General features: G+C 48.8%; 1 protein-coding gene across 1 annotated transcript; it reads right to left on the reverse strand.

The window, feature by feature from the left end:
- Nucleotides 1–87: 87 nt before the first annotated feature.
- On the reverse strand, nucleotides 88–13,072 carry LOC149870000 (uncharacterized). The gene is made up of 3 exons (XM_090034489.1): nucleotides 13,053–13,072; nucleotides 9,453–10,129; nucleotides 88–1,043 (listed from the first exon to the last, which is right to left on the reverse strand). The coding sequence occupies exons 1-3, from the start codon at nucleotides 13,070–13,072 to the stop codon at nucleotides 1,036–1,038; spliced, it is 705 nt and encodes a 234-aa protein (XP_089890615.1). The 3' UTR covers nucleotides 88–1,035.
- Between the last annotated feature and the right edge of the window lie 4,281 nt (nucleotides 13,073–17,353).

Raw genomic sequence — 17,353 nt, forward strand, 5'->3', positions numbered from 1 at the left:
TCTGTGCATGAAATGGGAGAGCCGGGTTCTAGTTTCCCACAACCCCCCCCCCCCACCACCACCACCCCGGGGCAGCGGGGGGTAAAAATCATCTCCCTACCTTCCAGACAAATGCCTTAGCCATCAGGTTATGAAGCAGGTTGGTCCCTGCCTGCTCTTTAGACATTTTCCATTAAAATGTATTGGCTAAAAAGTGCAACCAGCATTGGGAGCAGTGGCCAGGATTTCCATGTTCTCTTTGTGGCTTTCCTTCTGGCCCCGTGAATTGTGTGTTCTTGGTTCTCCACTAGATCCACTTCAGCACAAGCCACTTCCACAAGTGGGCTAGAAGGATGTGCCATGTTTCAGGGGCATTTGCCTTACATCATGTTGCATTGTTCAGAAGAAAGTTAGTATAAAGGGTTTCACTGGATTGAATAGACCAGATGGTTGAGGAGGATCCTGGACAGCTGGAGTGCCCTATGAACAGTTCATGGAGTTGCTATAATGAAAAGCATAAGAGAGCATTTGATAAATTCAAAATTAATTCTCCTTCACTACAATTACCTTCAGCTAGAAGAATAGAAAACTAGATATATAGATATAGGGCTAGAGAGAGACCAGAGGCTCCATGCCTATGCTGGCTCACTCCCTCAATGCACTTTCCTTTCTTAAGGCCGGCAAAGCATATACAGCACAGGTCTTTCCTCTTGTGACTCCAGGAATCGAGAGCACAGCAAGCGCATGATTATTGTAAGTTTGCTGGGGTGACATCTGGATGCTGCTGCTGCGTTTAGCTCAGAGCAGGGTCTACCACAGACCTCGAGTACTTTGTTTGCCCACTTTAGCCATAAACTGTTGTATCTGTAGATGCACGTTCCCTCCCCCAGCCCGACACACTTTGGTATTATTTCACCCTCAATTGCTGGGCTTGTCCAGGAGGTGGCATCTATTCAGCTGCAAACAAGGCTGGGAAGTCTGTACGCTCAGTGAAAAGACAGGTTCCTCTCCCCTCGGTGTTACAACAGGCAAGGCGGGACTTTATTTCAGCGATTCTCAGGAGTCTTAAGTGCAACAAAAGCAAAGGGTTTAGAACAAAAGCAAAACAGGTCAAAACAGTGTCAGTCTACTTTGGAGCCCTTCCCTGGCCCCTTCCTGCTTGTGAGCCTGATCCAGAGCCTCTGGCTGTTTGGGAAAGGGCAGTGGCTCCAGACTTTGCAGGCTGACCCTTCCCTGCCTGCAAATTCCTCCAATAACACCGTCCTTTCAGAACAAAAGGAGAAATCCTCTAAAATAAGTGGGTTATTAATTCATAGGGATATTCTGCTGTTGCATTAAGTGCAAGGAAGCATAAAGCCTGGCACCCAGAGGAAAGGAGACTGATTTCTCAGAGGTACAGAGTACCCTCCGTTCCTACTGAGTCACTGGGGATGCGGTTCCAGACCCCTGCTCTGACGTTAGGTCGTTAGGAGCCTAATTCTGTGCAAGCCTGATCTGTGTGCTCACAATAGGGAGGAATTACTTGCACGGAAAGGCCCATGGAAGTTAATGGGCTCACTTGTGACAAGAACTAGTGAAAGTGAAAGGCTCAGTTCTGACCCTATGTATTTTCTTTGACTACCCACATTTGGAAAATTCTGGCCCACAATTTGCAGGACTGCTGCCTCACAGGGGCGCTAGCAATGGAAATAGACTGGAGGGATGGAAATGCTGCAGGGAGGATGTTGCAAAAAGACAGGGCACCTCTTACGCGCCAAAAGCTACCAAGTCCTTCCAGTCTATAACACTTCTGGGTTAAGGCTTCTCCAGAGCAGGGCCATTTTACACCAGTATTATTCAACAGGGAATGATAAACCTCATCTGACTGAAAAAGCAAACAGGTTAAAGAAATCCCAAGGCTACAGACCAAAGGACTCCCTTGCAGAGGAGCCCTCGGATAGTGCAGCAGAGACTGGTAAAGAAAGAGAGTTAAGACTAGAACTGCAGAACTGAGGAAGGTCATTAAAGCTACATACAGACTTTCAAACAGCCTGAGGTAGAATTGATCTAAGCTGCATGGCTTTCTGTAAGTGGGGTAGTTTAGATCAGTAGCAAACAGAAGACACGTTCACCCTTTGGTGGGGGAGGGGAGGAGGCGCAAATCTTAGACTGGGTTCTGCCATTTTTAAACCAAACTACGTAAGCCCAACTTCTGTTTTGTTATGGGTACAGACCAGTTTCCGATCACTTATACCGGTAAAGTGTAATGTCTGTACCTGGTCTAAACCGCTTCCCAGCTCCTGCACTACTGAACCCGATATGTTTCATTAAACTCATCTTCTAAAATGAGATCTTGTTTGGGAGGTTTGCTTTACCTCTTTTGCCATATTGGATAGTGTTTCTCTTTGCACATCCAGGAGTCCTATGCATTTGCAATCAAAGCAGGCAACTACACATGCAACTGCCTGATTTATGAGCATATGTGCAAACTGTGGAGTAGACATGTTGATAGTGCAGCCCAGTAAAGAGATCTTCTGAAGATGCAGTCCTGAGTGCCTTGGACCACTTTTCTGGAGCTCTCCATGTGCCCCCTGCTATTCTGAGTGCAAGAGTTAGCTCTCTCAAATCTGCACGTGCAAGCAGCTCTTGTATATCCAAATCCAACGACTAAACATCAGCCCATCTCAGTTCGCCCAAACCAGTGGGTGGCACAAACAACAGATGAAACCCTAAAAATTGCAGCTGTCACCCTAAAAATTTCAGACACACCCCCTGGAAACATTGGTAAAAACTGAGGGGGCAAGGGGAGCACTAAAAGGCAGAAATAAAAAATGTCAGCGCCACCAAGGATTATCTCAACACAACCCACAACTGGCCCTTCCCAGGCACAGGGAGAAGAGGGTGGATATTCAAAACAATGGGTGGAGGATGTTGAGTGGCCAAACTCAAGGGCCAAAGCAGCCTTGTGAGTATTGGATTAGACTGTGAATGTTGTTATAGCTCCAAACTAGATCCACAATGGCCTTTTCTCCTTCACACCCTACTACAAACTCTTGTAGGATTGCAGGACTTAGGCCATTGGCAGATCTTGCCACTCACTCTGGTAATCAGGCCCTTTGTAAAGCAAACGCTTATGTGCTAGAAAGGCTCACACAGCAGGTCCGTCTCTTCCACTGACCTGAAACGCACCACTCGGGGATGTGACAGAAACCACAGCAGACAGGCTCCTCAAAGCTCCCCCCGCTCCACAGAAAGGAGATCAGTATTTGGCCCCCCATGTTGTGATACTAGGTAAAGGATATGCAGAAGACTATTTGTGCCCTCCCACCACCACTCCTTATCAGGTTTTTGGTAGACAAGAAGATTGTGTTCGGCTTTGGAAACACTCCAAGACACAACTTTGTCCCAAAAAAAGTTTACAGTTAGGTCAGCGTGACTTCTTTTCCTATCGACCGACTATTCAGGCATCAACAACGGATGAGGAGGCCAGAGGAACCACAGCCTTCATAGCAGAACTGTTTTTAGCTAGCCTGTTTCAGAGACAGACCACCGTCACCCTGCTTGCAAAACAAGGGTAGCAGCTCCAGAAGCCAACCCAAGTGAAACTCGCTCTGCTTGAGACTTCCTAATCAGTCTGTTTGAATGAACTAAGGTGCATCCACTGTCCCTCCCCCCGGGACGTGCACAACAATGTTTATTCTGAGGTTCCCATTATGCAAAGTGACAGGAGATGAAATGAAGGGCATTGTGGAGCTCTATGACTTACTTTTCAATAACTGCCAGGCCAAGTATACTTAATCAATGGGCAATGCAAACTTTTTCCTTGCTACCAGCTCTGCGTACTTAGCCTGGAATCTGAAGGTCAGCTACATTCTTCCTGGTTTGTGTATCACCCCTATGATCTTGGCCTTAATGAGGTGCCATTAAGGCGCGGGGTGTATTTCTCCAGCTGGTTCTGTCTCATGTACATCCGGCTACACCTCCTAGCCTGATTTCAGCCCTGCTGACTCAAGATTACTGGGACAATGCATGAGCCAAGAGGAACCCAGACTGAATGCCAGAGTCTGAAGTGAGGTTGCAAGGACAAAAAATGTCCTAGACAGTCTCAGTAATAATCCAAGGCAGCAGGAAGCAAAGACTGCATGATTATCAGCAGTGTTGGTACATATGGCAAGGTGTTCCCAAACTTTGTGTTCAGTATCGGTGGGCTTGTTCTCCTAACTACTAGCTCTTGGGATGAGAGAAGTCACAAATCCATGGTTTTACCAATCTTGGGGTTTTACCAATCTTGGTTCAAGCTCCATAATATGAGCTTGAACAGGCAAGGTTTGTTTTCTAAACATCCAGACCATTAGATTGTCCAGGGTCAAACAAAGATTCAGGTTGCTGTGGGATGCAGCTTCTTTTATTAAAGAGGAATCTGACACTTCCTATAGCAAAATTAAGCTTCCAGACGTGGACAGAATTAGTACTGACACATTTGGAGAAGAAATAGCTTGGAGACCCGGGAGACACCTGTTCAGTTCAATGGTGTGTTGATTGACAATGAAAAGCCACTTTAAAGATAGTTTTCCTAACCACAGCTGGAAAAAGGATGAGCATGCAAAATAAAGTTGAAGATCAAGGATGGCCCAGGGGGTGTAATTACACCTGCATCCTGCCAAACAGCCAAAAACAGAGGTGATGAACAAACAAGAGCTCTGCATCATTTCTTCCCAGCAAGTAAGACTTTACTAAGAGTTGAGTTACTCCCTTTGACCTTGGCACAATGCTCTCCTTTGACTAATAGTAGAAGGCCTGATGTGAAATTCTAGCTTCAACAAAGCCAATAGGAGCACTATCATTAATTTCCATTTGGTCAATATTTCACCCCACGTGATGCATCAAGCATAGTAAGGGGGTCCTTAATTTGGGCCCTTTATTCTGTGCCTACAGCCATGTTCTGTAGTCCTCCACTAAAGAGACACCATGGCCCTAGGCACAGAATAAATCTAATGCTTTTAGGCCAGCCTGTATACCCATAAATCCTACAATTTAGAGCAGGGTGGCACCTTAGAGACTAACTAGTTGAGAGAAACATAACATTTTGTAAGTGAAAGCCTATTTTGTCAGGTGCTATGAATCTGTAGGTTGATTGCAAGCCATTTCATCCAGCTGAGCATGATGCTATCCGTAAATAGAGAGAGGTAGCTAGCTGCGTTAGTCTAAAGTCAGGCAGAAGGCAGGGCAGGGTGGCACCTTGGAGACTAAATAGTCTAGAGAGGCATAAACTTTTGTAGGTAACAACCTGCTTTGTCAGGCTGTTGCCTGTGAAAGCTCTACCTCTCTGAACCAGTTATGTCTGAAGTGCCACCCTTCCCTGCCTTCTTCCTGACCTCAGAGTATCATGACTACCCACCTCTAACTCAGAGTGCATATTGCCTGTGCATCTCAGGCAATATGCTGCTAACAATGCAAGACAACTCTCTTCCAGGTCAGGAGAGTGCTTTAGCATAACAGGGTCTGGGGTCATTCCCTATTGCCGCTGAAACACTCTGAGCAGCCATGACAGAAGGCAGCAGAAGGATAGTCAGAGTGTGCCTGTGTACCCCATATTTGTTGTGACAGTACATCAGGGCACCGGCTTTGGGTAGGATTAGCAGGCAAATTTGGGGGCAATTTGAGCAAGGGACTCCCTCCCTAAGCTACAGCCTCTGGGGTGGTAGCCCCTACCCCTACCATCACCGCCAAAAAAAAATCCCTACACACAATTTTCACAAAGGCAACTTATTTCTCCAGCTTTCGTGGGCCCAAGCCATGGCCTTGATCCACCTGAATGATTGAGATCAATTGAGGGAACTACCTCAACTGCTGCATGGCACCCTGCATACAGATAGCATACGGTTCAATGAGCATAAGTTAAAGCATCCCTGCCACCACTTTTCAGCTCAGGGATGCTGATACATGTGATGCTAGAGTCTGCTAGACTGTGGTAATTACAGTGCATTGGAGCAGCCTCGCTGCATGTGTATAGGCACCCTAAGGTCTTAAAGAACTGTCTGTCTGGGTTTTACCTACTCCTTCTGTTCACTGCTTCAATTCAGGGTTTCCTACCCCACACTCACTCACTCACAGACGCTTGGTAGGGAGGAATTACACTAAAGAAGCTATTCAGGGTTAGGTGAAAAGTTAGCTGGAATCAGAAAGAGTAAAATATGGACATAAAAAAGCACCAATACACTGTAGAAGTAACGGTGACTCTAAGAAGCTTGATTTCACAGTAAGTGGGTAGCAGAAAGGGACTAGCTGTGGGCAGTGAACCTGAATGCCCACCTCTGAGGCTTTTGAGGGGGTCTGGTGCCTTTCTACTTTTGTGACACACATCTTGAGTAGTGTTGCCACTTTAAGAATCACTCTTACCGTTTTCGAGACAAAATACATTACACATGTTGTACGTAGGCCTGCAAGAACGCTTTCTGGGCATGGGCATGTTGCTACTTCACTTCCTGTGGGATGGGAACTAGATCAGGATCTGAAGTGTCCCCCCTGCAGGGAGGATCTGGGGAGGGTCCAGGTTGCCCTCTGTGGTTAGCCTCACAACCCCAAGAAGGTAAGACAGTGTGACTATCCTGTATTACAGATACAGAACTGAGGCAGAGAGAGGCTTGCACAAGGTGACATGGACAGAGAACTGGACATGGGCCTCCCAAGGCCCTGGCCCCAGTCATCAGTCCTGGCTTGGCCCCAAAATGTCTGTCCCTTCAAAGAATATAACTCCAGCTTCCAAGCTAATTCCTGCCCTGTCTCCGTGTCCTATCCCCAGCTCTTCAGCTTGTAGACCTCACGCTAGCACCCGTCTCTTTGTAGGGGAGGAGGGCGGGGTGGGGGGCAAGAAGGGAGAACCAGGCCAAGCAGGATAGGCAGAGGGATGAGGGATGAGCAGAGGATGCAGGGGTAGTGAAAAGGTCAGGATGAAACACGTGCATTCTGTGGCCAGGATAATCACTATAATGGGGCCAAAGGTAGTGGAGGCTGTGGTCCGTGGGGACTCTGAGAATGATTTTAAAAAGAAAACAAGGAAATTAAGTGCTTTAAAATGTTATTAACACAGGATTGACTTTGCCCAGCAGTGTCTCTTGTCATTCCAGAATATGCAGAAAAGAAAAGTCCTGGAAACACAGAAATTAAGAGTTATGGTATACGCCAGCCCTGCAATGCAAACCTCTCTCTACCTTCCTGGTGCTGGTAGTCTTCACTAGGCACAAATCGGTAAAGCTGACACACATGGCAACATGGCCAGGGAAGAAGTGAATTCTCTATCTCTTGAAACCAAGTCAAGACTGGACACTTCTAGAAGACATTAGTCAAATGCAGGGTGCTAAGCTTAACATAGTATTAACTGGATGGAAGCCTATGGCCTGTGTTGTTCAGATCAGACAGGATGATAGACATTTAAGGCCTTAAAACCTGTGTCTTCAAGATCTACGGACCTGTAATAAGCAGACGTGGAAGAACTACAAGAGAGTGCTTAGTATCTGGGTTGTCTTCCACAGATCTGAGTTCCAGCAGTCCTCTGCACTCCAACCAGGTCCAGCAGCATTCGCCGAGGGGTGAAACTCTATTAACGAAAGAAGAGAAGGGCTCATGCATCTTGACAAGGTGGTTTTGATCAAGAGTGGTTGTGATGAGAGGAGGTGCACACATGCTTTGAAGGATCACATCCGATTCGTTTCAGAGCTGGGCGTTGTGGGCTGTATCTGCAGAAACTCCCCTTGCCAACTTCTCAGGAGGGCTCCTCAGGGTAAGTATGAAGAGACAGTACAGTAATTGATTTGAAAGGGGAAGACCTTGTCCTTCCATGTATATCAGATGTAAACAGATCCCAGCTGCCAACCTAAACTTTGTCTTAGCGGAGCAGGTGTTAGACTTGATTGCGCACTCTATTTCCAGTGCGTGCTGCATCACCAGTAAGGCCAGAGTACTGGTCTGTGCGTTATGGGCGTGTTGGAGCATTGGCCACAAAGGGTGGAGCTAAGCACGTATGGGAACGGCTTCAACTTTGTATTTTCTGGTTGTCACAGGTTTAAATTAACATAACCTTGACTCTCTGTTTCCTGGCTCTCAAAGGTGTAAGTTAGGCACTTCCTCTGTTATGGAAGGGCACAAAGGCAGCCACTGGGCAGTCCAAACTCTGCTTTAACAACTTTTTTGAGTTCTTTATAACACGTAGAACCAGCCCCTTCCCCGGGGCAGGTCTCCATTTCTCCTCCAAGCATTTGGCATAACAAGCGTTTGAACTTGACCTGTGGTTCTGTTCATTGTCATGTCCCTTCTCCAGCCAGTGTTGTGCAACCGGTCCCAGGCGCACAGGCAAACAGAGAGCCTCTTTCTGCACAGTCTCAGACTGACGCAGCACAGCCGACAAGCGTCATCTCCTGCCTTCTGGACTCAAACGACTGTGCCTTGTGATGCCAATCTCATTACACTTTGGGCCATCGAAGCGCACCAGCGAGAGGGGCAGGGCCTCATCCCTAGAGGGCGAGGATCCACTTGAGCAGAATGACATGTTCTGTCCAAGCAGCGGTACACACCCAAGCCAATTCATTACAGGTGGCCACAGCAACTGCAAACTGTCCTGAAATTGGAGCCCTTACAAGTAGTTAGATAACAGATATGGTCCATTAATTTGGCAGGCCGACGGGGCCCAAGTGCCAGAAAAAAAACATCCCTACTCAAAAGGGACACTGTTAACAGTAACTCAAGAGGCTGCCACAGTAGAAAATAAACAACAGTTGAGGCAGTTGATATAATTGGCCAGCAGACCCAGATAAAATCATGCCAGCTTGTGAATGCGGCTGCTGAGTATGATTCACTGTGTACATCGTGTGGCACTTAGTACTGGACAGGCAGGGATAAAATTATGTAAGAGGCAAAGGCAAGTTAAAGAGCCTGGATACACTTGCACATACACCTATTAAATATCCCTGTAAGGGTTGGGGTGTACCACGTGCCGTGGGACCCCGAACCCCGGATGTCCCCTGGAGAGGAGGGGTACTCAGTGGACCGTCCCGCTTCGCCGCTCTTGCCTGCCACGACTTGATGGAAATTATGGGGTTCACCCGTGCCGGGAAGCTGGCGGTCCACGTGGGGTACGGTACCTCCAAAGTCCAGGGGTCCTGAGGGCTCCTCCTCCCCTACACCCTCGCCCGGTCCTCCGGGTTGAGCCTCCGTGAGGGGCTCCCTTGGTAGAGTCCCAGTCCGGTGGGAAAGGGGGGGGCCTTCCCCGGCCGGACCCTCACCGGTGTTCCCGCGGCACCTAGTCCCCCTGGCGCCGCTGGCTCCTAAGGTCTGGGGTTATCCCAACCCCCGTACGTATGTCTCCTGCCAAGCGGGGTTTCCACAGCCGGCCTTCCCCGCCCACGGGTCGTCCTGCGCGACCACGTGTCCCGCAGTCTCTGCAGAAGGGTTCCCCCGTCGGTGGCCCCCTTCCCGGTTGCCCCCGGGGTCCGCGTTACCTTCCGGTCCTCGCAGCCTCCGGCCGTTGCTGTCTCCGCAGTTTCCTGCGCCACTGGTCCCTCTAGGGTCGTGTGGGGCTTCGCCGCCCTCCAGGACGCCGCCGCTGCCTCTTGCCGCGCGGCTCTCGGCTCCGTCTCCGCCGGCTGCTCTGCGGTCGGCCTCTGCTGCGGGGCTCCCGACTCCGCCTCCGCCAGCTGCTCCGCTGCCGGCCCCCGCCGCGATGCTCCCGGCTCCGCCGGTATCGGCCGCACCGCCGCCGGCCCCCGCCGCGAGGCTCCCGGCTCCGCCGCTCCCTGACTCACCGTCCGCGGGTCCGCGGCTCGCGGCTCCTGGCTCCGCTGCCGCCGGCTCCCGCCGCGTGTCTCCTGGCCTCACCGCACGTGGCTCCGCCGCTCCTGGAGTGGGCTCCGGGTGGAGCCTCCGTCCTTCTCTGTGGGTAAGCGTCTCCTTTTTATCTTCCCGCGCCGGTCCCGCGCCAGCGCGGTTCAGGTTCCGGCACACATTAAGTTCCCCGCCGGGTTTCCGGGTCCTAGCCCGGCAACGGGGCGGATTTCCAGGGTTCTTCCCTCGGGCCGGGCCCCGCGGGGTCCTGGCCCCCTCACAATCCCCTTCACATTTTGCCGGCACGGATTCTCTAATGTCACAAATGTACTTGTTTTCCAGGCATCCGTGAAGTCTTCCCAGAGAGACACAAGTTTCATTTAATGTAAAAAATAAGCAGATTTGTTCATTTTTTTAAAAAACCCTTAAACCATTCAAGTCCTCTTTAGAACATTATAAAGCAACAAGGGCAACAGATGAGCAAGAGTAATGTTTATATGGTCGCAGAGAGCAGGATTAATTTCACCCTTCTTCAGCCTCTCCATACATTCATTCAAACATTCATCCCCAACATGAGCCAGCCGTCACAGAGCTCAAAAAGTCATCTTTCATATAATGCCATATTTTGATAGTGGAGTTAAAAGGTTGGTAAGGAGCCTCTCTGAGGGAATCAAGCAGTGGGAGACGACATGAGCCACCTGAAGAATGAGTCACGGTTTTACGTACAAGCCCAGATGTTATTCTAAGCCAGTGATTCTCAACCGGGGTGCCATGTCAACCTGGGGTGCCGTGAGATCCTTTTGAGGGTGCTGCAGGGTGCTGTGCAATATCAGCACTGTTAGGTGGGCAAACATTTGCATGTTTCACAAGATGAACCCAGAGATGTCCAACAGGAATCCACAGTGTCCAAAATATTCTACTCTGTTGTGGTCTTTTTGATTTTTTTTTTTTTTTTTTTGCAACAGAAGAGTTGCTCTATTATTTTTCCAAAGTCAAAAAAGGAATGAAAGCTAAGAGCCAACATTTTCTGAGGGATGCCTTGAATGTAAAAAAAAGTTGGGAACTACCGTTCTAATTCATAGATTCATAGATTGTTAGGGGCTGGAAGGGACGTGGTAGATCATCGGCTCCAGTCCCCTGCACTAGGCAGGAAAAGACAACTGGAGTCAAGTGACCGCAGGAAGGTGACCATCCAATCTCCTTTTGAAGATTTCCAAGGTAGGTGATTGTACCACCACTGGAGGGAGTTTATTCCACAGTCTGGACACCCTAGCTGTGAAGGAGTTTTTCCTGCAACTGAGCCTCAAGTGGCATTTCAGGAGTTTGTATCGATTGCTCCTCGTCTTCCCCAGGGATGCCCCAGTTGTTCACCAAGTTCTTGATTAACTCCTCTGATGTAACGGTAAGCCACTACCAAGTCCCCTCTCAGCCTTGTCTTCTGTAGACTGAAGAGGCCCAGGTCCCTCAGCCTTTCCTCGTATGGCTTGTCATGCAAGTCCCTGATCATACAGGTGGCTCTTCTCTGGACCCTCTCAAGTTTTTCACGTCCTTGTTGAAACGCGGCACCTAGAAATGAGAGCAGCACTCTAGCTGCGGAGTACAGTGGGAGTGTCACTTCCTTGGTTTTTCCGTGAGATGCGATGGTTAATGCATGCCAGCATGTTGTTTGCCCTGGCCACAGCATTGCAGTGACGGCTTCTGTTCATGCAATGGTTAAGCGCTACTCCTAGGTCCCTTGCGGTCATGGTGCCAGTCAAATTGTCACCACTGAGCCTGTAGGTATGTTGGGGATTGTTTGCCCCAGACGAAGCACCTTACACTTCTGACTGTTGATCTTCATCTGGTTCTGGTCACTATTGAGTCACTGTTTAGTTATTTGACCTAAAAGCTCCAGACGGACCTTGCAAAGGCTAGAGGGGAAGGTACTTCCCCTCATCCCGTCTCAATTTGGGGTTTTTGAAGAATTTTTTTTTCAGGTTTAGGGCTCAGCCATGGTCTTGGCCTCTGATGGACCACTAGGATCAAAGTAACCATATAAACTGAACTGAAGCCTGTTTTTGCCTACATTGAAGCCTTAGTGCTTGGTCCTTACAAGACAAGTCTGTGGATGCTGCTGTGGTGCTCAAATCCCCTCTCACTGGGTGCATCTACACAAGATGCTATGGCGCCATAATGACCATGCTACGGTGATGTAGCATTGGCGGGCACAAACCATGACATGGACGCTACTGTGCAGTAACAATGAACTACTATGCAGTAAAATGAGAAAAAACCTGTGCGCTGTCGCAACTGTGCAATTCCACTGTTTACTGCACAGTCATTTAGTACTTGCTTAAGCAGGTAACAACTGCAGTAACAACTGCACAGTCTGTTGCACTTGTAGATGTGCCCACTGTCTTTTAACAGTACAAGTTTGTTATCTGTGCCTTCCCATCCTTTAAAACACGAGTTGGCAATGTTTTCCAGCAGTAGGCTGGAATGACCCAGCTGAAGTCAAAGGCAGGCCAGCAGCAGGACGCAGCCAGTGCCACCGCTTCTCTCTGCTACTCAGCCATGACGTGGTGTAGCACAGCCAAGAGCGGGCAAAGCCCTTGCTACTGAACACTGCTAAAGACCCCACTCCGTAGGCCAAATCAAGTGGCTCTGTGGGCCACTTGTGTCATGCAATGGGAGTTGTGCCACGACAGAAACATGACATTTTTCTCACTATCCTGAACCAGATGGGCTTTTCTGTTTGTTTCCTTCTGAAAACCTCAGTGGATAATTTTCCATGATGGTGCCCAAAACTAACTTACTACGTCACGGTCTGTGCAGAAAAAAGCATCAATGTGTTCCTACATTTCCTTCCTTCTGCCATTCGGCCATCTTGTTTTCCTGAAAATTTGGGGAATATGTTCTGCAGATGCCAGATTAGAAAATTGTAAAAGGAGAAGATTTAAATGAGATAGATGCGGGAATGTCTTTGGGTTGGCTATAATTATGACAGTTATTTTTCTTTTTAGTTAAAGAAGAGCTATTTCAGATGGATTTCCAAAGAGGAGTTCATCTGGGCACCAAAAGAAGTACTTGGAAGTTGGTTGCAGAATTCATAAAGGTGATAATGGCAGCTATTACACGCAGAAAACTCTCTATGCTGGTACATGCTAGAAAACCTAGCTGCTTTCAGCTGCTTATAGATGTGAAAAACCCCCAAAACAGTGTTTTACTTTTTGGTGTGTCCCCGTGCTAAGCACAGCACATGTCCAAAAGAGGCACCACATTAGTTTGACCCGACTCACCCAATGTCTGCATAAATCATGCGCTTCAGCAGGGCTTTTTGGCACTTTTATCTAGTAGCTGATTGAAACAGCTTTAGATAAAGGGCCAAAAAGCCCCACTGAAGCACCTGATCTATACAGATGCTGCAGAGCCAGGCCGAACTCACACACTGCCTCTTCCAGTAGAGTATGTGGGGGTGGGGGCAGGGTTCACATCTGTCAGCAGCCTTTGTGTCTCTGGAATACTTCTGTTTTAAGCTTCCAGAAATCAGTTATGCAGAGCTTGAAAACTAATTATATGTTGGTGAAATCAGAAAGTAAATAGCTTGGTGGATATGAAATAAACATTACTGGACCCTAGATTTATGACAGGTAACATGCATTTTATTTATGACAGGTAGCATGCATTATGGCAAGTTGCATATTGTAACAGCACGGGGTCCTAGGGGTGGCTGTGATCTCCCCTAGCACCCCTACCGTGCCAAGTTGGTGATCTCACAATCTCGCCCGCCACGTCTTTGATGTACTGTAGTTATGCAGGGAGGCTGCCCTCTGTTCCCTTGGCTGCGGTTCTGCTGGCTCCCCCTGTGGCTCGGGTCTATAATGGGGTTCCGGGCACCCCAGCCTTATGGGCTACGCGGGGCTCCAACCACCCCTGTACCACGCCCCAAGCCTCGCAGACATACCAGACGTCGTTTGGTCGATTTCACTCTCCTGCGCCCCACCGGCGCCTCTGGCTTGCCTCGCAACTGCGCTCCCTGGCACTCGTCAATCTCTGCCCCCTTGCTCTGGGGCTTCTCGCGCCGCCCGCTCTGGGGCTCCTCGCTGCCCCCCTTGCTCTGGGGCTGGTGCACCCCTGGATGTTGCGCCCTCTCTGGCACCGGGGGCCCCACGCTACCGTGAGCTCCTGTGAGGCCTCCTCCAACCCCTAATAGCCTCACCCGGTCCTCCAGTGTAACAACAACAACGAAAGCCCTAACGCAAACCAATCGGCTACAACTCAAATCCAAGCCTCCTGGCTAAACGTTCTCCCAAACCACACCACATCTCTCACCCGTGTAACTAGCGGCTTGTGCATCCAGGCCCTTTCCCTTTCCCACATTCAGGGCCGAGCTCTTTTCCTGAGTCAAGCAGTACTCCTTCTTTCTGGCTGCCAGTTGAGAGACCACTCACAGCCTCCAGTCCATGTTTTATAGTAGTCAGCCCTGCCCCTTCCAGTCAGCTGACTCACCAGGTGTGGGACCTTAACCCTGCCTGGTTGCCCCCAGCAGCCAGCACCTGAGCCCATACTGCTGTTTCTCAAGTAGCAAGCACCTTAGTGCCCTGCTACACATATACTCAGATTTTAAGACCAAAAAGAACCTTTTTGCCATCTAGTTGGATGCCCAAAAGTCTGTAAGTTGGCCATTTCATTCTTACTACACAAAACACATTACTTTGTATCACGACCAACAACCATTCCAATGCCTAAAGGCAAAAGCTTGAAATTAGGCAAAGTAAAAATAATTCACAATTACTTTATTTACTTCCATCAGTTTAAATTTGACCTTTTAAAAGGTATTTTTTTTGTTAAATGTGTGTGCCTGCGTGCATGCATGCATGCGTGTGCACACGTGCGTGCACACGCACATGTACGCATATGTGCAGTGGATGAGATTGCCCAGATTGCAACTCGGGTTTTGTTTGATGAGCAGAGGGGATGCTATTGAGTATTCTTTGCACCTGCAAAATGACTTTCATCCACAGTCCTCCGAGTGCTTTGCAAATATTAATTAATGACTCATATGCACCCCTGGGATATAGGTAAATAACAACTCCCCTATTTTACAGTTGGGCTAACTGTTGCATGAAGCTATTTTGCACCAGCTAGAAACTAAAACACAGAGACACGTAGAAGTTATTTCTTGCCTTAAGACTAGAACTGCAGGCCTTCATCATGTGACATTCCTTAGTTTATTGCAGTTTTGTATTCTGGCAGATGAACAGTGCCCATCCAGAGCTCCAGTGGCTTCACTGAATGCCTCTTTGAAATCCATGAGAGTCCTTCCACTGACTGTATTGAGCAGCTGATCATGCCTGAGACACCTGTTATTAGTCAGTTAAAAATCAAAATACCCCTTGGCGACCCCCCCACCCCAAATGCTAATAGAGAACACGGAATGACCCGTAACTCCTGAAGTGCCAAACATCAGCAGCAACATCTCCCCTTCCTGCTCCCATCCCCTTTTCACACATTGCAGCCTATCAGCAAAAGCCTGGTAACATGAAGAGTCAGCGTATCTGGCATGAAAACCTGGCCTTGTTAAAGGCAATGGGAAGTCTGCCAGGGGATTTTGCAGGACAGGATTTCACCACTGGAATGCACTGGGGCCAGAGAAAAGGAGGAGGTTCCAGAGCTGAGGCTCCTGTCTTGAAAACACCCTGCCATTTAACCACAGGGCTTTCTTCTCAAGGGCTTCAGCTGATTGCAGCTGCTGAGATGTCTTACTGAGAGGTGTTCCCTAGGATTCTCAGGTCCCAAACCTTTCTGACCACGCAATCCCAAATTGCCACTTCCAGTTCTACCAAAAAACCAAGCAAAGGCTAGTGCAAGTCAGTGAGTTTCTGTGCAGTGAATACACTGCTTAATGATTGGGTAGCCCCATTCTGCCCTCCCTGAAATTTCTGCATGGTTTTCAGGAGCAGAGCACATTGCAGCAAGCCTGGTAAAAAAAAAAAGGCATAGATCAAGATAAAGATGTTGGCACCCTCAAGGGAAGATCACAGCCTTCTTGCCAAGCAGAAGGTAATAAAAGAACTTATCTGCTGCTACTGTGAGCACCCATAGTGACAAATGAAGATTCAACAGATCTACAGGGAGGAATGCTTAGTGCTAACCTGATTGGCAGAGAAAATCCTTCAGTCAAGGGAGCCAGCGCGTTACAAGCCATTACTATAATTGTTGCCCCAGAGCCACAAGCATGATGCAGTCTGCTCTGCGCTGCATTTCAGCTAGCTGAATGCCCACCCCATGTCCCAATCAGTTATGTACCAAGCAAGTCACTCAATCAGGGCGACCCAGCGTTGTCATCATTGTCACTGGCAGGCCCTCAATACAAGGACGACAGTCCAGTAAATAAGGACGTCACTGGTGAGTCTGCAGATAACCGAGGAGGCCGGTCTGAGCTCTGCATATTCAACTGTATAGACCAGACAAATAGTTCTGGGAAGGAGAAGTAGATCCAGGTGACGTCAGGTCACAGCTCTTTCCCTTTGTCTCTCTCAACTATCCAGCTCCACAGTGAGGCAAGTTTGCTTGAAAAATGCTCAGTGCCCTATTGTACATCATGGCTCCACTGGGGACGATTCAGCGTTCGAGTCCTCCAGGTACTGACGTTAATATTGCATTTCTTCAGATTGGCTTTCAAGGTATCCTTGAATCTCTTCTTTTGCCCACTTCTAGAGTGGTGATCATTGGCAAGCTGGGAGTATAGGACCTGTTTTGGCAGCTGGTTGTCAGGCATCCTTGTGACATCCTGTCCGAGAGAGCCGGTGCTGTATAAACATGGCCTCAATGCTGGTGGTGTTTGCTTGAGCCAGAATGCTGCCAGCTGTTCTTCTGTCCTTTCAGTTGATGTGGGGGATTTTCCAAAGACATTTTTGATGGTAAACTTCCAAGGCTCTCAGGTGTTTTTGATATGTCGTCCAAGTTTCACACACATGCAAGCGTGATGGGATGACTACAGTGTGGTCAGTGATCAGTGTCATAAGCTATCTAACAAGATAAGCTGCTCGATGGACTCTCGGGAGGCAAGAGACAAGAGTTTCATAGTATTTTAAGGACAAAAATCCACTAGTGATTTTGAGATACTTATTATGATAAAAGTCATATAAGGACAGGTTTAGACAGGTCAAGATAAAAATCTAAACCTAAGTGTCACACAGTGCAACTCACAAGCCGGACTTCTGTTAATGCCTCAGACAGGGCTGCCCAATTTCTAAGCGGCTGGTAGCCACATGCCCTGTGGCCCACACCAGTGCAAGCTGTAGCCCTGCAAGGTAGATGCCACATGGGTGCACCCTGGTGGTACTACAATTCACAGAAGCCACCGCCCCCACCCTCAGCCCTCCAGCCACAGGAGCCCCCCTGCATGAACTGTGCCGCTCCATACCACCCCATCTCTTGAAACAGGGGCAGGAAGTGGAAGCCAGTGGAGGGAGCATGGAGACCTCAGCTGCTGCTGCAGCCAGATCAATGGTGGGAGTGGCGGCTGAGTGGGAGCTTGGGGGGAGCTGCTAATGAACGCTTCCAATGCTGCATTGAGCAGGAGGGCAATAGATAC

This window comes from Crocodylus siamensis, chromosome 2, assembly GCF_052110815.1.
Source record: "Crocodylus siamensis isolate JL-2025a chromosome 2, ASM5211081v1, whole genome shotgun sequence".
In the NCBI taxonomy this organism is placed as follows: domain Eukaryota; kingdom Metazoa; phylum Chordata; order Crocodylia; family Crocodylidae; genus Crocodylus; species Crocodylus siamensis.

Excerpts from the sequence above, each read along its gene's own strand:
- LOC149870000 (XM_090034489.1), bottom strand. The coding sequence starts at position 13,072 with ATGATTTATGCAGACATTGG. Across the intron at positions 10,130-13,052 it reads ATGATTTATGCAGACATTGG|ACTTCACGGATGCCTGGAAA; the intron begins GTGAGTCGGGTC and ends CTCTCTGGGAAG.